Source organism: Poecilia formosa, unplaced genomic scaffold (assembly GCF_000485575.1).
Source record: "Poecilia formosa unplaced genomic scaffold, Poecilia_formosa-5.1.2 Scaffold261, whole genome shotgun sequence".
NCBI classification, from domain to species: domain Eukaryota; kingdom Metazoa; phylum Chordata; class Actinopteri; order Cyprinodontiformes; family Poeciliidae; genus Poecilia; species Poecilia formosa.
The window spans coordinates 625,792-647,556 of NW_006800200.1; the positions used below are offsets into that span (position 1 = coordinate 625,792).

Genomic DNA, 21,765 nt, shown 5'->3' on the forward strand with positions numbered 1-21,765 from the left:
ATAAATACACCAAATACTAAATGTCTTACTTTTTCTCTGAAAATATACTGAGAATTAATTCTGTTTTAATTCTCTTTCATCAAGTTAGACCGATGCTTCACATCTGCACTGCATACTGTTTTGAGTTCTTTATAATAAATGGCTGCCACACAAAGTTGAGGTCAGTAGTTATGGGAAAGGGAATCTCTTTTTCTCAGAAACAAGAATTGTCAAGATAATCTGAAGAGAGTATTCGCTGGAAACAGAAACTCTTGAGCTCTTCAATGTTTACGTTCCACCCTCAAAAAGGGGGAGAAGAAGCTAGTAGTAAGAAGCTTTTTTTATTTCTTTTTTCCCTGTCTGTTTACTACACCGGAGTTGTCTTGCAAATATGCATTCACTGTCACTAGAGCTCACATAACATCTGGCAGAAGATGGCAAAATGCACAAAAGTCAAACCAGGTCAATCAGAATTGCTTAATCATAATGTAAAATTATTAAAAGCAAATGATAGCATTTTCTTATTTTTTTTCTTTCTTTTTTTTCCTTGACAGTGTCCAGCACGACTTTGGGATTGCTGATAAAACTCCATCTAAAACATATTTTAGTGTTATTGTTTTTTTCTTCATCAAGTATTCCTCAGAGGAAAAGTTCAACATAGGAGATGGAAATGAGTTAGAAGACCAACTATTCACTATTTGTGCACAGCTTTGTCAAAAATGCAAGTAGCAAGAACAGACAAATTCCAGTGAAGTTCTGCAAAGGAAACCTCTGCAGTAATAAATCATATTAATTAATGTTGGGTTGTTGTTTTTTTTTGTTTTTTTTTTTACTGTACAGTTGTTGTGAAAAGGAAGTACACATTTGTCTTGTAACCTTAATACATCAAATGTTCTCCAGTGGCTCCAGAGTTTCTGTAGTACTCCTTTAGCTCTTGCACAAGCCGTCTGAGGGCAGAGCTTTTTAAACAGACAATCCCACTGGCACTCAGGCTTTGTTTACTTCTTCTGAACTTTCCGCTTCTCTTGCTGTTCCACTTGGAACAAAGTGCCGACAAACTCTTGTGCTACTTATTGGACTCATCTGTTCATCATGGAGGACAGAAAAGGCACAAAGGAAGCAGCCATCCATTACTGGCGTGTGATTTTGTGTCATCTTCACCGTGTGATGACAGATTCCCAAACTGGGCTATGAGTGAGGCCTTTGTTACAGCATCTATAACGAGGTTCTCCGTCTTTACACTTTGTTTCTGACACCCGGTTAATGTAGCCGTGCAGCATTTTATGAACTTATCCCCAGACAAATACTAGGCTAATGAGGCGGCTTTGCAAAAGAGAGCTATTTCTGACTTTAAGGAATCCCAAAGCATTCAGTGGAAAAGTTTAGCTGGCTGTAAAAAAAAAAGAAAAGAAAAAAAGTAGAGACTGGAGAATCGCTACCTGTGGTTGAGCGTTTCTGTGTGGTCAATAAAAAACAAAGTCAACCTTATGACAGTTTAAAGTAGACAGTTCAATCAATCTCATCATAATTGTATTCCAAGATGATGTTGATTTACATTATGTACCACATATGTTAGTAGAGAGTAATATCTCCAATATCTGGTGGTCAGATAAACATTGATGTATTTTAAGCATTGAAAATGTTTAAAATATGTTGTGTGATTGATAGGATGAAGGAAAAGAAAGAACAAGAACAATGTAACCTGTATCAAATGTATGATTAATTTCACAATCAAATTGTTTTAGTGCAACTCTAGTGTTTATATAATTAACAGTTCCTTTTTCCAAATTGCCAACTTTATCCTCAAAACTGTCCCTTATCCTTCAAATACTTGGTTTTGTGTTAGGAATGTGCTAAATTATTGTGACCCTCTGTGAGGATCAATGTTGAAAATCACAATAGACCACAGGACTTGCAGCCTTTTGTTACTTTTTTCACATTAGCACAAATTTAATTATATTTGGATATGGAGAAGAGAATGTCGTCTAAACTAAGAGGACAGTTTTATACCACGGTGTAAGGTTTTGATCAAATAAATCTGCAAGTTTCAACATGTGGATCTTGAAATGGCTTTTCCATATAGTGCATCGCAAGTAAAAAAAGAAAAACTTTCTGTGGGACCATACCTTCAACTGCTATATGACACGTTTATATTTCCAGTGTCAGTAAGCGTTTCTGTGTGCCACTTGGCTGAATACGCTCCATCAGCAAAGATTACTCATCATTTCCCTGAAGAAGAAGACTCCTGTGCTTTCCTTGTGTGGTTTCTTTGTCTTGAGCCAGGAATAAAACTAATTCCCAAGGAGGAACACAGCCTGCGACATACGCCGGGAGATCTAAGACTGACGACAATACGCAGATTATCAATCAAAATTAAAAAATTAAAACATCATTGGGGATGAATTGCTTCACGGGGGATTGTCATAAAAATGTCCACAAATGCTTTGGCTCATTCAGAGCATGACTGTCTCGTTTAATTGTCTGTTCAATGGCTTTGCAGAGATTTTTTAGCTGCCAAAGGAAGATTTCTCCTTTTGTGCTTAATGGGAACAGTATTCATCAGTCAGAACATTTGTAAAAGAAGCAAAGACTGGTTGATCTGGGAGTTGTTTTGTGGTTATGTTAGATCAGAAAATGGATTTTCAGCCGTACCTTTTTAAACTAGACACAAAAGATGTTTCTATAGAAGGGAAGACTGTTGTGTCAACAACCTTTTGGCATGGAAATTTTGTTCAAGGGAGCTGGAGATGATAAAAACCCCCACAATAATCAACCACCTCATGAGATACACTCACTTTCCTTTTCCGTGTTGGGATGGCTGGCTGTGTTGATCCTTTGGTTTTGTGCCACAAGCTTTGCCTGGATGAAATCTGTTGGCAAAACTTGGTCAAGAAACAATCCTTACTATGAAAATAAATGTGAACAGTACTGTAAATGTTGTCATCGGACAAACAGCATTTTGAAAAGTTGGTTTCATTCTATTTTTACAGCAATTATTTGATTAATGAGCAGCTCAAATGTCTGTTGTGTTAATATCAACAAAATTTTTGCTCTGTTTATCTTAGACCATGGTCAATTTCATTTAAAAAATCTGAAATTCCTCTGCCTTACCTGTCTTTCCTGAACATGCTCTTCTATTTTTTTATTTTTTTATTTTCATCACTTTCTTATCGCTTGAATTCTGCTCCTTATGTCTTACAAGTGACCCAGATCTTGGCTGTAGATCTCGTTTGCAAACTGCACACAAACACCACATGGCTCTTCCGCAATAACAATGGAAAACTCTACATCAAAGCTCAGCAGAGAAGAATTTAGACTTGATTTATTTAGTCTTCATGCAAATCCATTTCAGCCACAGAAAAGCTGTTTGTGTTGAAAATGAAGTTATTGTAAAACACAGCGAGATTAAATTACTATAAATCCTCATTTTTTTTTCCCCTGTCTTCTTTTCTTGGGATTTTAATTTGTGCTAAGCCGCGTCAATATGCGTGAAGACCATTAGTCAGCTTTCTAACGGCCTGAGGCCCATTAAACCTAATATGATCATAAACTGCTGTAGAGAAATTGTTTCCAACTAATCAATCAGACTTAAACTGTGATTCAAAAACAAAAACATAAAAACATGGAAAAAGTTTGACATCAAAGTCTGAATTTGGCTTAACAAACATTGGTTTCTGTTTGGAAAGGTTTTAGCAGGTAACAGATTATTCTTGTTATTTGTTGTACCTCTGTGAAATGTTTGTCTGCAGAATAATTACACAGTAAATGACAAAAACAGGACTTGTCTATCTCAGACTGTCCTACAAGGATCAGAGAGCATGAATCAGTATTTTCAAACATGGATCCACCACAACGTTTTCACCTCCTAAGTTCTGTGGAGGAACTCCCAAGATCAACACAATATCTTAACAAAAACTATTCGGGTTGAAATAAATGTTTTCTGCAAACTCAAAACGATATTACCATTTAAACTAAAATTGACTTCATAGTGTCAGTCAAGATAAAAAGTCAACAATATCCTTCTGTCAAAACAAATAACAAATGGTCAATCAAGATATTCTCTAAAGTCTAACTTTTATCAAAAGTTTTTGACCTTGTCTTGAGGTCTGATATCTTATGCTAGTTTAAGGAGTAAAGTTTGGGAGAAGAAAAAAAGTTTCCAAATTTGACATTTGAATGGGTCAGTTCCTCAGTTCAGAATCAGAAAACTTCACTGTGGCTCAGATCTCACCGTCTCCCAGTTTGAACCGCTGCAGGTCTCTCTCAAGGATGAAGAAATCCAAGCATGAAAGCTGCTATTCTGGCTTGAAACCCATTCTGTAGTCAGTCAGAAGGGAGTGGCTGGTTTACATGGCCCGTTTATTCAGTGTTGGGTGATTTTCCACTCTAGATCATTCCAGAATCAAAAACTGTTCGAAGGGGTCTTTCCATGCTTAACCCCTTCTTAGTGCAAGTCAACGCTATCAACAACTTCTCTACTGTGCAGCCCATCAACTAATCATGGATTATTTCAGAAAAATGTTCATTAATTTATGTGGTAGTAAAAAGTATATGCTTTGAACAAAACATTCCAGAGTCAAAGTATTACTCCTGCATTATGAAGAAACGGGGATTTCATGAGTCTTGGAGTTACAAATTGTTTTGGCTAGACACAAGAATCCAGTCAGAGCTTTTTCGAAGTAGGTAGACACAACTAAAAGGTCAGATTTGATGATGAAATCAATTTATTGGAAATTTCAATGACCAAACCAGCTTACCGAGTTTCATGTGAGTATTTCATACATGAATGATTCATAAGGTCAAGAGTAGTGACTAAATCTTTCTTAAGTTTCAATTGGCATTTGGACAGTTGTGTTGTTCAGCGACTTTCCAACAATGAACACAAGCCTTATTTGGCAATGTGTGTATTCAAAAACAATACAAAAGACACTGAAAAAAACCCCTCTAATACACTTCAAACAGCATAAACTAAGACAAAACAATATTCAAATATGTAAACAAAAGATTATGTCATGGAGTGTGGTTGGTGGTGGTGAGAATGAACGTGGAGACCCAGATGAGGGTGATGATGATGAATTTAATGATGAATGTTGCTCAAAAACAGTCCAGTCAGGCAGCACGGCAGGAACAATAGCACACAGCTAATAGCCGGTAGCAACTGACAACTAGGTGACTGAATTCAGGAGCTAAGGCTAACCAGGACTTTAAACAGTGCGACTGGAGAGCTTGGCCGAAGACGTACAACGAACGACGAGGATCTGACAACAGACAAAGACAACAGGTGGGACTAAATACACAGGGAGGGTAATCAGGAAACTAGACACAGCTGGGATCAATCAACAGGGAGGACAGGACAAAGACTCACAGGAAAACAGGACTAAACGCAGAAAATCTCAAAATAACTCCACAGAGAAACACAGATCACAACAGATTACATAAACAAAAGTCCAATATTTCGCAGCTTTTGCCTCAACGAAAACACTCTGTAATGAAAAGCACATTTTGAGACAGAAGGAACCTAAGGTTGGAAAAATCTTCACATTTTTTCATGAAAGCTATTTGGGGATTAACATGGGAATACAAATCTTTATTTTCTTTGACAATGGGAGTAAAACAGTCATTCCACAGCTGTTTATCAGCAACATGTCAAGGGTCCTGTCCAACCAGGGCTTAACTGAATCTGAACATCTGCCTCTGTCAAAAGCCCTGGAGCAAGAGGGGATACTAGAGTCTAAGCCGACTCGTTCTCAGTAAGCTGTAAATGAAGGAACAGCATGTATGGTGAGTTTAAGCTATAGTTCACTGATTAATACAAACTGTACATTGGCATATGAAAGTGAAAATAAAGATGATTCTTTCTGCCTCCACTCCTTTTAAACTGACTGAAACATCTGCTGGCAGATTGTGTACTGCATGTGGTTTCTGAAAAGTGATCGCTGCAGCTTGTTGATCCCGTCCTCTTGGATCTGTGTGTGCCCACAAGAACCAGAGCCATGACACGAATGTGGTCAGTGATACGGCTCCAAAGACAACAATCAGATCCTGGGTGGCCTTCATCTCAATTTCATTCAGATTTCATGTTAAACAGAAATTGGCGAAATACTCCGGACAAAGTACATTTAATACACTTATGAATGAGACGCTCCAGTCTTTGGCTAGAGCACCATGCAAGTGAAAACTACGCCTACAATACAGTAAAACAAATACACATGTGCAACTGTTTCAGCACAAAAATTGTATCTTTATAAAGGTTTTCAGTTATAAGGTGAGAAAAAATATCGGAAACATTAATTCCCATTAAGTCCTGGAAACTTGGAGGAAATAAATCAATAATAAGAAATAATAAATCAATTTCAGTTTTAAAATTGTAACTTAAAAGATCTTTAATAAAAACACACTGCTCCATTTGTATTTGTAAAACATACTTTATTTTCATATTGTGCAAAAAAAATGTATAGGACATACACCACCACATCTGTTAAAAAACAGCACAGAAAACAAACAAATATACATGTTTTAATCATACTTTTAGAGAATGAAATTTAAAAACAAAGATCCTATTATTTACAGTTGCCGTATTTTACAAAACTTTCATTAAAACAAAATCTCCCTCCCAAAAAAAACAACTGCTGAGCAAAGCAATAGGACTGAGGTAGAATACAGAGACAGAAAGACATGGTGTACATGGCTGCAGCTTTTCCAGACTATCACTCTGACTATAAATACAAATGTTTTTCATCTTTAGTAATAACAAAAACAGGAGACACAACAAAGCTTAAAAGTGCTTCAACATATCTGCTGTGCTTCAGGACGCAAAAGGCCTACAAAACAAAATGTATTTGTTTGATCAGTCATTTGAACAAAAGAAGCATGTTCTTTTGTAGAATAAAGCAAATCAGCAAAGTAGGTATCTTCTCTAATTGTGCTGCACAGCGCCAGTTGTTCCAAAACGCACAAACTGCAGTTCAACGTCGCAAACCGTTACACATTCTCACACCATTAAAATACAAACATCTCTGTACCTGAACCGTGCAACACATTCAACTGTCTAAGTGGGGGGCAGGGACAACGTTACATTTTCATATACACAACAGGGCCAAAAAAGGCATCAAGAAATAATCAGAGAAATAAGCAAGCACTAAAAAAAGACGGAGATATTGGAGCTCATCTTATAAAACATGTATCTGGCGTTTGATATATTCTAACTACTTTATTCTTCAGAAGCTCTCATTTACACTTGGACGTGACTCAACAGCAGGAGTTTTAAGATACCCTATCCCGGACAATGGGGTACAGCTTGGGCCTTAAAAATTTTAATAAAATATTTAATCTAACTTGGAAAAAAAAACAACATAAAAAGAAAATCTTGTGAGTCAAAAGTTTCCGTCTCTGCTGTTATTTGTAGGTCAGAAACTAAAATGTTTGGCAGCTTGTGGCCTAAATGTTCAACAGTAGAAAATTATAACCCAGTTAACCACAAAAAAACAACAACTATTAAAGCGTTAACAAATTGATATATTGTAATAACTGTCAAAAACAAAAACAAAAAAATCATCATGTATTCTGGACAAGATTAAATATATATAGTGTGATCAGTATACATTCTTGTGTATGAAAACCCAACATATATATTTAATATGAACATTATTGTAAACATAATTATTTCTGTGTACCTACAATATTTCAGCACCAGCTGTTCAGTTCATAATAAAATCTTCTGTATTCACAGATTATGTAAAAAAAAATAAAAAATAAGGACCGTCGAAATACAATATGCCCGGATGATAATGAAGCACTTCTACTGGAGGTTACAGTGATAAATGGTGGGACGGAGGAAATGTATATTTTCGGACTCTTCTGCGCAGGAGTCGTGGGATCCAACCTGCGGGCACTTCCTGCTTTTCCAGACCAGCTGAGCAAACGCTGTTGGTCCTCAGACTTCAAAAGTGTCACACCTTCACGGCAAACATTCTAAAGGAGCCTCCGTCTGTGTTGCTTTGGCTGAAAATAGACAAAAAGTAATGTGTTACCTTTACTGTTAGAGATGCAAACATTCTTTAGCGAGCAAAGGTTTATACCCACCAACTTGTTTTTCACCGAGATTAAATTAGATATGTTTTCAGTCACATATTCAGTCTACATGCTTCCTTACTTTGTAGAAACGTCTTTTGGCTGCCAGTGGAGTAGTTTCTCAAGTTTTGTTTTGTTTTTTTTAACAGCTTTGCATAGTTAGAGTCTGGAAATTTTGCCAAATTCTTTTACAAAATTACCCCAAGTTCAGTCAAATTAGATGGCGAGAAGCTGCGAATATTAATTTTCAGTCTCACCACAGACTGATAAATCAGCCACAGGTGTTGAGCTTAGGTCTTATTAAAACATGAGACTGATTTGATCTCAACCTTTCCATCTGGCTGTATGCTGTGTGGTTCTGATGAATGCTGTTGACTCATTGAGTTGAAGCCATTATTAATGCATGTATTGTATTTTAATCCAACTTCAGGCATGATTACAACAATCAGAGGTGAAGTGGATTTTCCCCTCATGGTTCAAATTATCTCAACAGCAAAACCCATCAAAAAATAAATCAAGAGTTGATATTTTAGGTTGAAACCGCCATGAAAACCTGCTGTTTCCAGAATGACTCACTGCCCCAGTATTTCTAAATATGAGGGCTTTTTTGTGGTTCCCACATGTGCTCAGCTCATTGATATTAATTAGTTCATTAGCAGAAAACCTTGAAGCTGTGCCACGATCAATAACCACGACAGGCTAGAACTGCTGGCGTCCTGTGGCAGATAATTGTTCGTGTAGGGAAGCCGGCAGATTGGCTGACAGCATCTCCATTCTGAAGTAATTGGATAGGCTGTAATTACATTCACAGCAGCACAGAGCAATCTAAACTGCCCACGCTGCCACAACGCCTTGTGCCAACGAGGCACAAGGCGTTAACTCCTTCTCAGGCACTTACTGACCTCCTGTCCCAATGCCCCGAGTGCGGCCTTAGCGGCTCTGCATCGGGTTTCAAACAGTCAGACTCGGGTTGTTAGTACCAATTCAGCACTTTGCTCAGTCAGTTGAAATCTATGGGTAAAGTAAGCAAAGAGGCAGTGTGTGGCCTTCCCACACACCAAACCACACCATCAGTCTTGCATCCCCCCATGTGCCAGCAGAGCTGACCACGAGGACTTTACCTGAGTTAGTCCAGTGGAGCTAACCAGAGACATGAAAGTGATTTGTGAAGCATAGCGTGCAAGCAGAGAACCCACTACATGGGCTATTACAGCGGACATCAATCACGCAACTTCCTCTGACATAGTCTGCTTTGTCTCGTCAAACGTGCTTGTCGGTTTCAATCATCAAACGGAAAACCTAAGCGAATGAAATTAAATTTCAAATCAGCAAATCTCGCTAAACATTGAACTAGACCCTGGAATAGTTTATTCATCTACTAATGCAATTTCAAAGTGTTTAATCTCATTTATGAGGGACGAGCTGACATGTCCAAAGTGGGGGCAAAATCTTTGCTTGACTATTAACAATTCTGTAGATATCATGCAAAATATTGTCACCTTCCTAAAGCACTGGCTACGTCTTTCAGCAAAAAGAGTTGATTTTTTTTCTTTTTTTTTTTTCCAAAAATCATTTTGGGAAAAAAAAAAATTCTCTAGGATCGTGACTATATTTATTTTCTAGAAGGAGTTGCATAGTGAAGCATTTGCAGTTTTGCTTTGCAGCAAGGAAGTCCTGGGTTCAAAACCCAGCCAGGACGTTTCCAGTGTTTAGTTTGGATGTTCTCTCTGGGTATGTCGGCTTCCTCCCACAGTTCAAAGACATTCATGTTAGAAAAACTGACATTCCTGATCACTCATTAGTGTGAGTGTGTGATTGAATTATTGTGTTGCTCTGTGGTGGATTGGTAGCCTTTCATCCGGTGGAGACGGGAACAAACCAGCCTTGTAACCCTTCAAGAACTGAGCAAGTCTGAAAGATGGATTGACAGACGAACAAAGAGTTGAAGAGGGATTCAGAAGTAGGGATTTTGGATTTTAATGAGAACACGGGAGTTATTTTTAATAAATTAACCTTAGTTTAAAAATTCTCCGAATGTTTTCACAGCCCAGGAGGGCTTATCAGTTCTCAGTATGCATGCTTGTTTTTTTTTTTTTTAAATTCAAACTAAATTCATTATTGTCTGATATAAATTGCAACTAATCAAAAAAGATGCAACATTTTTTTAAACCTTTGTATCTTTTATAAATGAATAATGAACCTCAATGGGGAAATATAACTACAGTTAGTCTAGTAAACACCAAAACAGTGAGGTTACCTTTCAGACTGGATGCCATTTTTTAGGACTCCAGCGTAACTCTTTCTTCTTTCCAGTGGCAGAACGTCAACAAAACCTCCGTCTGCTTTGATTACCCCTGCATGGATGGCCGATTTGCAAATGCTAGAGCTCTGTGAAGAACAGGAAGAAAGTGAAAAACCTTTACACTCTTAAAAGAAAACAAGAAGGAGGTGTGTAGAAGTCTGGCTCTACCGTAACAAACCATAAGTTCTTATCGGGGGAGTACAATCACTCACTTCCAATCTAAACACAGATCACACTCTACACTCATGCAATGATTCTAACCAGAGGTTTTATATTCCATGTTTAACCAACAGTTAGCCTCCTCACCACTGCAGAAACATATCTTTTGAGTGGCCTACTTTGCAAAACACACTTTAACCCTTTGTTGAAAGGAAGCTTTAGTTTTGACCTGGAGCTCTTACTAAGTTCCAGAAGGACCTCGAATGTGCAAACAACCCACAGTAAAAAAAAAAACAAAAAAAAACTAGCAGAGCTCTGGAGATCTTTCAGCTGGATTTATGACCACACTTTGTAAATATTTATTAATACTCACATCTGCATAGATGTTGTTTCCAACTACAGGCGACCAATAGGATGGCTGAGTCTTACAGCTGGCTGGACAGATGATTCTGAGAACCACAGAAGTACATAAAAGTTATGGATCATGTTGCATTTAAGAGAAATAAGGATTTACGATCACATCACACATTCAGTGACATAAAGAAAACTTTTTATTACTTAGACTTATAATTTGTAAATATTTGCGACAAAATAGGTTTTCAAAATATCTGTTAAGGGGTGATAGACATTTAAAAAAAAAATCTATTCAGTAAAGCAGCTAAAGCCAGCGAATGGAGGCACCTGGGACAGTGTGAGGATGGCCGTCTGTAAGGGCAGATTTCCCTCACTGTGGTGTAGCAATCGGCATTATATTCTGTCAACCAGAGAGAAAAGATGAACAATTATAATACAGTATTAATATGCTCCATAATACGCACCTTGCATGATCAGTTGTTCTGACTCTACACAGTTCGTTCCTAAAAAATATGGATTTACTCACCTTCCACTTTGACCACCGTGAAGGAGTTGCCGGGTTTATATTTGCTGCATAACAAAAAAAGAGAGATGCATTAAAACACTTTCAGCATGATGAAGTACAAAAACAATGAAAAAATTAAGTTAGCAAGACAATTCTGCACAATTAATTGTTTTCCCAGTAGCTACTTGAGTGCTTCTCTCAAGCTCATCAATGCTAAATGTTGCATCTTATCTTGTCGGTCCTACTCATGTAATGAGGCTTCACATTTTAAATTTTACTCCTCATTTATTTTTCTTTCAATTACACATGTTCCAGAGCTGCATTTACAGTTTTAATCACAGCCCAATTTTAATTTAACTGGAAAGAGCAGGCGTGTCTACCTGAGAGACTCGACTCCATTTTTTGTGGATCTGACAAAGAACGGCAACTTGTCTGTCCTCGTTACGTCAACCAGCCCTCCGTTGTTGTCGATGACCCCAGAATGGATAGCAGCTCGGCAAATACTTGATTGCTGCAACGGTGAGAAGCGAACTTTAAGAAATGCCTTACTGTTAGCAACTGTTTAGAAATGCAAGATGTTTCCAGTTTTGAGAGACTCACCACATCGTAAGAAACAGTCCCCCAAACTTTCCCTTTTGTATTTAAACAATTTGCTGGACAGTTGTGTCTGCAGAAGAAGAACACAGGCTCACATCAGAGAGGAAGCGTGTGACGAGTGAATAAATAAGTAATTATCGACTGAAAATCCTCACAACATCCTGACCTGTTGCAAGTTGCTCCTTTACACTTATCCCGCAGTCTAGTCTCACACTTGATGTTGTGAGCTGCGATAATGAGACAACACATTGAAATTAAGTACCAAACACAAGGTGGTCATTAAAATACATTGTTGCGTTAATAATTCCCGCATCTACCGAGGTATGGATTGTCGGGAGTCTTTGGGGAGGATGTCCTCGGGGTGGCGGTTTTGGGTTTGGTTGCAGGTTTCCTGGGAGGTCTGGGGCTCGGTTTGGAGGTGGTCCGAGGTGACAGTGGCACCTGAGGCTTTTCCACCTCGTTCATGTCCTCCGTCTCCGAGCGCTGAGAGTCTGGCAGCGTTCAAACATGTTGACGTTAGGTTGAGGCATTCATTGAAGAGAAAATACGCTGGTAATTAAATTTAAGAGTTCTCCTCGTTTGGGTTTTAATTGCTCAGTGTTTTTCTGACTGCTCTTTTTATTATGTCAAATATCTATCTGTATCTATCAAATGCAATTTAGTACAGAGTTGTGAAGGGGAAGGGAAATGATACATGGTTTCAAAAACTATTTTATGAACGACAATTTTAAAAATTATGCACAAAGAGGTCTTTACTTCCAGTCGGTGCCTTTTAGAACAATAGGAATTATTGGACATGACCGATGAAAAACAATTTGGGCTCGTCTCTAACAGATTTAATCATCTGGAGCCAAATTAGACTGATGTTGGTATAGCACCTGTAGACATTTATTTTGAAGTACTTACAAAAGATTTTCAATTAAATTTAGGTCTTCACAACTCCTGCAGCGAAAACATCTTTGGTGTGGACTTTAAGTTTACTTGGCAGAACACCAACCAAGTGGCTCATGAGACCATTTTCCTCGTTTTCCAAAATTGTAGAGAAATGTCTCACCTTTGTAGCACAGATTGTCTCTGCATCCTCCTCCAAAACTCGGAGGACACTGAGAACAAGGACGGCCATGTTGATACGGGGCCTCTCCGATCCAGTTTCCCCTGGACAGAACCAGAAAATGAATTACCAAACTATGGCAGCTTTGTCATTACTCCAGGAAACTCCCAGAACCCAACAAAGACAACTACTCTAGTAATTTTACTCCTAAATTTAGATACTTTTTAATCCACGCCGATGTCAAAACACTGCATGGTTAACATTTGCTGACCGTGTACAGGGCAATGCAAACAAGTCTGGAGGTTGTTGACGAACAGCTGACCGTGGAGGAATACTGATCTTACTTTGGGGAATAGTTGCAAACAAGGTAAACAGCGTTCTCCCATGTTTCTCCCCACACGTTCATCCTTGGACACACGTGCACAGCACAGCCCACTCGGCTCGTGGTTGCCCAGACCAGCTGAAATGAGGGAAAATAAATACACGGCCAAAGTTAGCGCTGGCATTCTCTGAATGAAAAGACTATATTTCTAGACTGACACTTCTCACACTCATTAATTCAAGAGGAAACACTTAAATTGACTGTTTTAATTAACGGGGCCACAGGGACCCGCTAGGGCCTCTGATTCTGCCTTAGTCTGGTGTGATGTTTTCATTAGGCCGTGAAAAAGGAAACAAATGTATATTTTTAATATCGCAAATATGGTTGTAAAACGGTCTGCCGAAGTTTCGATTTCACAGGATGTATGAAAAGAGCAGCTGTAGAGGTGTTACGGATAAATCATGTCCCGTTTGAGGGAAATAAAAAGCTGCATATTCTAAAACTTCTCCCAAAACTTCCCTCTCAAACACGTGCTCCCCCTCCTCAGGAATGTTGGTCTTTTTTTTTTTCTTGTATGCTTAGGGGCCGCTGGAAACAGTGAGCTAGCACACGGACTGCCATGTGTCTCTAACGCAGCACAACGCGATCGAAAGGCAGCGATGGAGCGCGACGGCCTGGACGGCAGACACGTCAAACCAACAGCAGACAGTCAGGTGACGGCTCAGCTCCTCCCGCTTCCGTCAGCAGCATCTTCAAAGGAGCCCAGGTCAGGCAGTGCAGGATGTCTGCTGGGTTTGGAAATGACTGCCAGATGAAAGTGATCAAGTTTCAGGGTGAAAGCAAAGAAGAGAGACTGAGACCGTTTCCGTAAAGCCAACCCAACGGCTTTGAGGTTGACTGTAGGCCAGCTCTTCTGTCTGCGGATCCTAATTTAGTTTTTAATTTGCTCATTTGGGCAATTTATTTATTTATTTTTCTTCTTTAAGGTCTCACGTTTTGTTCAGTTTTAATCAGGAAATGCTGATCCAGATAAGCATGCAGTCATTCTTTGCTGCTAAGAGATTTCCCATGAAACAGTTGCGTTCACAGGAAACACTGGCGACACGAGTCTTCGCTCACGGCACCACTGTGACAAGGCGTGGCATTATTTATTCTCTGCCCCGAACGAGTTGTTATCGCTTGCTTTTATTGTTTATGCTCATTAGGGAGCAGGTGTGCCCTCTTTGAGGTGCCATCTGTCCCACTGCACCTTGCTGATGATGCTAAAGTTGGGAACTGCTGCAAAGTTTTAAGACCTTCGATAATCTGCGGTTTAAAAACCTAAAATGCCTGGAGAACTTAAATAGATACACTGAGGTGTTTTTTAGTGATTTGTGGAAAACATTGTTGTAGCCTGAAATGAGAGTGAATACCACAATATGTAGACTGGTAAATTGAGGACTAAGTAATTCTATATAGACAAAGATTCTTTAAAACACCATTCAATTTTTTTTTAAACCTGTGGAGTTTGTTTTCCAAGAAAAAGTAGCTAAAAGTAGTTAAAAGTAATTGGCATATTCTCAGGTTTAGAAAGAATCGTCAGTCGTGCTCTAGGTCCTATTAGTTTTATTATGTTTTCTAGCATAACCACAACTGAAGAAACTAGTGACAAACAGATCCATCCCAGTTTTAGTGTTGTTTTCCTGTAAATCACAGACTCTTTGTAATTAGTTCATCACACCCTCGAGCCGGAAAGCCAGCTCATACCATCCCGTCAAGGCAATAAGTTATTTGTTAAAGAGACAAATTACTCATCTAAAGGGGCCTGCCGTTCTACCTGGGTGTAGTGGGTGCACATTGGCCCTGAGCAGCGGTCAGGGCACCACGGGTTGCACTCCTGAGGGTAGGGGTAGGTGTAGTCCTTTACTTCGTCGTACCACGCCTGGACATGGAAGGCAGGTGAGCGGTATCTGTAGGGCCAATGCACACACACACACACACACACATTTAGACACACACACATTCAGAAAAACAGTAGGCTTAGTCACAGCCGGTCCAGCTTCCTGGGGCAAAAGGGAAATATCTGAGAGAGCTGCCAGGTGCTTTGGCTCAGACTTGAGAAACACTGAATAAATCTCTCCTCCCTACCTCCCATTACTCCTCAAAAGATGAGTCCGAATTTGACCTGGCGCAAAGAACTGCAGACTGGTCCCACAGAACAAGAGGAAATTGAATCAAGTTGGGGGGGAAAAAAAATAAAAAATCAACGAGAAGTAAACTTAAACATGGCACCATCGCCTAACTAATCAGTTAAATTCTTATAAACAACTCTTGGAAAGTGCTGATGGCGGCAAGGAGGAGAGAAAAAATGACTCTACATCAGTGTTTGTTGGCAATGAAAGAAAAAAAAAGGGGGGAAATGGGTTTGAGAGAATCAGAGCAGATTCCTGGAAGGGCACCTGCTGTGATATCCATGTGTTGTTACACAGAGGCCAACTGTGTCAGGCCGTTCAGAGACACACTTCCTTGCCATTGCTTTGGTCTTCCACAGATCTTGGAAGGACTTCAGGTCTGAACTCAGCCTGGGCCAGTCATAAATGTTGTTATTGTTCACTGTCCAATACTTCAAGACCACTTTAGCGATATGTTTCAGATCACTACCATGTTAGAGAGCCCAAAGGTGACCAAGAGAGGATTTTTGCAGATGTTTAAATCGGTTGGGCATATTCATTTGGTCCTCACGCAGGTCCACATGAAAAATGCCAATCCCTGATATGAGCAAGGTAGATAGATCCAAGACTGGTGTCCATGGCTACCGCTTCCCCCTGATAGATATCAAGGCAAGGTGGAGTGCTCTGTAGGTATTGTTTGGGTTTGTGACTGTCGTTTTCCTCTTGTTTGCAGTTTTTGGGAGGTTCTGGCCAAATTTTAGACCTGAATCAAATCAGTTACGTGACGAGAACTAAAGACAAGCGTCTGGCAAGGAGACCTTCCAGCCTCGATACCTGCTCACCGTCACAAAATGGTAGCAGTCATAGCGCCAGTGGAAACTTGTAGAAACGCTGATGTATTTACAAAGATCGTTTTGGTTACTTTGCAGGAAAAAAATAAAGGCTTGCCTGTGATTACTGAGAAGAAGCATGGATAAATTTTAAACATGACATTTCGATTTTCACTTTTTCCACCATCAGGTCATAAAAAGTTTTTATTTTTAAATCTGTATCGTCCTTACCAAGGTTACGTTTACTAAAATATTTATGTCTGGCCAAAGACTCAAGAATCGCTGGCCAGCCAAGCTACATTTCCACCACTGACCCAGTTAAATGTTCTTTTGACTAATCACTTGAACCAAAATGAACTAAGATACAGAAGAAAAAAAGAAATGTGAAACGCCATGCCTAAACACACAACTCTCTTTGTCTTAGTAATGAATTCAACATCAGGGAATTGATCAATAATCAATAACATGCTATGTCAAATATTATTCCTTAATATTAAAACCTTTTGAGACACTTTAAAAGCAACTTTTATACAACATAAACTCCACAAAGACCATTTTATCCTTAAACAATCCATAAATCTAGATTTGCATCTTATTTACAATTTTATCATAATTGCAATTTTCTGCATCACTGACTTCTGAGTAATATATTCATCATACATATATCATTTAGTATTATTATTAGACACAGCTGCAGTCAGAGGACTAAATGTATGCATTGTGACCAAGAAGACCACATTAACTCAGGGAGTTTAATGTTTGATATAAACTTTTACCAGGATGGAATGATTATCCAACAAATGAAAAACCAAAAAGAGTTAAGTCAACTAAGTCAGAATTACGTGATATGTGTTGCACAGCCTGCATGAACAGCACTTTAAAAAATGATCAATAACCCAAAATGAATTACATTCATCCAGATGACAGGTTTGAACCTCACCTCCCCCAGTGAACTGCCAGGTTTTGTCCAATCGACATGAGGAGGTCTTGAGGTCCGTGGTCCCACTGACACTCCTCGGCCCAGTGAGTGGCTGACCTCTCCAGCTCATCGTCCCAAACCTGCGTGCATCAGACACAGTGCAATTTGGTTCACAGATGGACAGATTTTCCCATAATAATACGTTCTAATTTTGCAAGCTATTAGCCTAAATCTGTTCAAGACCTTTACCAATGCACTTCCTCTGCTGAGCCGAATGCAGTTTAAATGTCAGCCTGTAAAGATGTTTGACGTCAGCCCCAACAGATTCACAGCAATCACAGCTGAATTAGTCAAAGGGAGGAGAGAAATAAAAACAACACCTGACTCCAACAGTGAAAAAGCAGCGAGGGCTCCCAGCTGCCAGGCCCTCAAAGGACATCCCCTCAGTAAATTTCCAGGCTTTTGGTGGTCACTAAAGCATGCATATACACTGACACCACTATAACCCCAACGCACCCCTTTACCAATGCAAACACACACTGCCTGTTCCCTGGAATATGAGAGAGCAGAGTGGGTCTACAGACACTTGCCTCCACACCATAACCACAGTCCCAAGACGCACAGGCTGCTGCTGCTGCTTCTCCCAACCTCAAACATCACCGACTTCTGAGAAATCCTCTGTATGTAGGAACAATAATCCCTCTCCTGCTTCACCCAGAAATGTTCCACGAGTCCCTGGATTTCACCGTCGGCCTCCTCCTCTCTGCCTCGCCCTCCCGCGCTCTTCACAGCCGAGCTGTTTTCAGGTAGGACGGAGTCAGCATTAAAGCGCTCCCTGTAAAAGACTGGCACAGCAGGCTGGCAGCGGGTCAACCTTTATGACTCCATGTTTCCAGCAGAGAGAAAAGATTGTTTTTACACCACCTCCACCTTTCTGGACAATTTAAAGCCTTTTAAACCCCCCTAATTACAAGCCCGGTTACGGCGTTTGTTCCTGCTGACGCTTCAATTTCCAGCAGATTAAACTTTTGATCTTTTTTTATTATTTTTTTCCCGTTTAATTGGCGTTTACGTGTCAGACCTCACCATGTACTCCATGTTTGAGGCGGTGGGGTAAACGCTGCCCCTCAGCTTGTTGTGCAGCTGGAGGATCTCCTCCCGGTCCGACCAGAGGATGGCTCGTCTTGTCCTGTTGCCAGCTGTGGAGCTAACGCCGCTGTGGTCCGCTTCCTGCTCGTAGCGGCTCAGCAGGCGCCGCAGTTCCTTGGAGTCCGGCAGGAAGAGCGAAGACGAGTCAGTGACGCAACGCATCAGGAGGGAGAGGAAGAGGAGGCAAGACGAAGCAGAGTGGGTCATTCTGATACGCAAGCTGTCTGGGGTAATAAACCTCCTCAGGAGCCCAAATAACCTGGAGAGTTGACAGATAAGCAGTAGATGTTACAACATTTGTTCAGACATGCCATAAACTCTGCTACCAATAAACTGTGAAAACTAAAATCTTCTCTAACATCACCTTTTCTCCATGAGTGGACGAAGCCAGTGTGAAGCAGAGTGTATTTAGGAAATAATAGACTTTTTTTTTTTCTTTTTACTCCCTCCTGTTCTCCTACCAGGCAGAAAAACCTTCTTTATTTTTCCATTTAGTTATTTAAGCACATAGAATCTATTTCAAGCATTTATTTTTGGTCTTATTATGGCTTACAGCTAATAAAAAAACAACAACATACAATTCAGTTTCACACAAGATTATGATAGTGCAGAAAACTAATAAAAATGATTTTTAATACAGAAATGTTAGCCTAGAGAAAAGAAGTACTGTAAGCACTAAACACTTGAGCGATGCTCTTTTTGCATCGATTACTGCATCATTCAGGTGATCGGTCTGCGGCTCTGCTGATCTGTTATGGATGCTCAGATTCATTTAATGACAGCAGGCTTTGGAGGATTTAGTCAAGAAGAAGATCAGAGACTCCAGACATACAATTCAGACAAGCCATGGATTCTTTGTGGGATTTAGGTCTGTGGGTTGACGGCAAATCAAGCGCAATGATAAAATGGCCATCATTAAAGCAGATATTTGTGCTTTTCCTATGTGCTGCTGGCAAATGCAACCAGCATCTCTGCTATAAGAGAGAATGTGAAGCTGACAAACAACCACAATGCCTTTAGACTTGATCAAATACACTTAACATCTCCAGCAGGTGCAATGGCCTCCCAAGTCATCTCTGATTGGGAAACTTTACTCTCTTGACCTCAAGCAAACCTCTTGATTCTGTGCCTCTCCATTCTTCCTCCAGAGTTGATTTTCAAATGAAATGCAAAATTAACTGCAATCATTGTGGGCGGAGTTGTTGTGGGAAGGATTTCCAGTAACAGACAGTGTTGCAACAAATCTAAAGAGGCTTCCGACTGAAGACTGCCATGAAAAGCTAACAGATCAATATCCAGGCAGCAGAGACAATATTCCTCAGCAACATGTTGATGCCAATTGGATGACACCCATCAGTTCTTGTCAAGCACTGCTAATCCGCCTCATTTGCTTCTGCTGCTCCTCTTCAAATCTCTGTCTAGATGCATGGTTGGAAAACCTGACAAGAGTCAGCTAGTAAAATTAATTTTATATGATATTCTAATCTTAATAAAGCACCTGCATTAAGTTTAGTCCATCTAGAGAAGATCAGAGTGAAAACTTTTGTTTGATAAACTGGTGATGCTTTAAATATAGCTTGATAGTTCCTTCATAAAAATGGAGGCACGCTCAGTTTTAAACCTGGTAGTTCCATGCATGAATGACTGCCTGTATTAATGTGCAAACTGTAGTGAGATTTACCAGGATCAGATGTAATATTTCTCCAAAATTTGATGTTTACGAACTGGTTTATCTCTGAGTTTGAAAACCTTCAACAGTTGCACTTAATGCAGACTAATATGACTTTCTGTTGTTAATAAAGTTTTTTTTTAAAAATGGTCATGACAGGATGGATTTGTGGCATCAGAGTACACAGAGAAATACTCCAACTCTGGGGAGGACAACCAGAGATCAGGTTCACAAGTTTTAACCTGAGTGAACCGTGTTGGGGCAGAAAACTTGCGTGGAGCTGATTCTGCACATGAAATTCTCCCGCCAGCCTGCAGCCACACAGGAGGACGTCCAAAGACTTAAAAACCAAAGCAAACATCACAAAGTTTTGTAGAGAGGGGAGGCAGTCAAGGCAGTGACCAGAGAAGAACAAAAATAAATAAATAAACTAAGTTCCAGCTTGCACTGGTTGCTCTTATCCTTGAATCCCTTCACCCTTTTCCCTCTGGCTGAAAAGGCATCTTGAGGTCTGGCGCCGGCTCTGTGTCAACACGCCGTGCCAGCTTGGGGCACTGAGGCCGAGCCAATGCGCAGCCCAGGCACCACACCCTTCTCCTCGGCCTGTGCCATGTCTTCTTCCCACTGAAGCCCTACCAGCTTCTCTGTCTGGGCCCTTCTCATAGCTTTCATGAATTTTATACCACAGTGACAGACGGAGCAGAGGACTGGGGAGAGAAACGTGCACAACTCTGTTATGGGAACCACTCCTGGGCTGATCCAAGGAGGAAGTCTGCCTGACGAACAGCTGATCCAACAAGGAAATTTAATACAAACGCCTGTTTATTTATTTTTTTTTATTTTTTTTTTGCATTTTCACTCATTTAATATCATTTTTAAACGTGTAAATCAGCCCTACTTGATGTTTTTCCTAAAAACAAAAGTTCATTCATCATTTTGAAAAATAATTTATTTTACAGGTTTACAAACAGCAGGGACTTTTTTCCCCCCCAAAGTTCTACAGCGAAATATAATTGAATTTCTCCATTCAATTTCCACCTGGCTGCAGCAGAAAACGACCATCGGTGTCTAACAGCTTCATTTGCATCCACGCCTAAAATATAAACGTTGGTGTTTCCAAAACTTGAGCACATCTCTCATTCAACAGCATTATAGGCACGACATCAAACGTGACCTTACGCTAAAAGTATGACGTGCGTAAAATGTCTCACCTCTGTCTCTGTGCAGCTGCTGGAAGATATCGGTAAGTGTGCGGCTGAGAGCTGGATTGTTTCCTTATTAGAGGAGCCGGCTGCTGTGGCTGCTGTTGCTATTTGGCGATTTTCCTGAGGCTCGAAGGAAACTGTGTTACCTCTGTGAAACTGAGCGCCTTATATAGCTAGAGAAGGAGACCCCTGATGAGCAGAGAGAGAGAGAAATATGACTGTGTCTCCTCTGCGCCCTCCCCAGCCTCCCCCTTGTTCTTGGCACACGGCGGGTTTTGCGTTCGCTGGGGAGAAAAAAGAGATAGATAGATAGATAGATAGATAGATAGATAGATAGATAGATAGATAGATAGATAGATAGATAGATAGATAGATAGATAGATANATAGATAGATAGATAGATAGATAGATAGATAGATAGATAGATAGATAGATAGATAGATAGATAGATAGATAGATAGATAGATAGATAGATAGATTGATTCAGCAAGTTGTTGATTTCAG

General features: G+C 39.9%; 1 protein-coding gene across 1 annotated transcript; it reads right to left on the reverse strand.

The window, feature by feature from the left end:
- Positions 1–6,384: 6,384 nt before the first annotated feature.
- On the reverse strand, positions 6,385–21,528 carry crispld2 (cysteine-rich secretory protein LCCL domain containing 2). Its single transcript, XM_007570471.2, has 15 exons — positions 21,268–21,528; positions 18,325–18,646; positions 17,260–17,378; positions 15,156–15,288; positions 13,362–13,477; positions 13,021–13,121; positions 12,284–12,457; positions 12,133–12,193; positions 11,970–12,036; positions 11,750–11,880; positions 11,391–11,434; positions 11,192–11,264; positions 10,884–10,959; positions 10,307–10,437; positions 6,385–7,980 (listed from the first exon to the last, which is right to left on the reverse strand). Exons 2-15 carry the CDS (start codon positions 18,592–18,594, stop codon positions 7,929–7,931), a joined length of 1,548 nt encoding a protein of 515 aa, XP_007570533.2. The 5' UTR covers positions 18,595–18,646; positions 21,268–21,528; the 3' UTR covers positions 6,385–7,928.
- Positions 21,529–21,765: the final 237 nt, after the last annotated feature.

What these genes read in the sequence shown, in the direction of transcription:
- crispld2 (XM_007570471.2), bottom strand. Translation starts at nt 18,594, where the DNA reads ATGACCCACTCTGCTTCGTCTTGCCTCCTCTTCCTCTCCCTCCTGATG. An exon ending in TGTGCACCCACTACACCCAG is followed by an intron (nt 13,478 to 15,155) that starts GTAGAACGGCAG and finishes CCCTCATTTCAG; the next exon opens with CTGGTCTGGGCAACCACGAG. An exon ending in AATGGAGTCGAGTCTCTCAG is followed by an intron (nt 11,435 to 11,749) that starts GTAGACACGCCT and finishes TTTGTTATGCAG; the next exon opens with CAAATATAAACCCGGCAACT.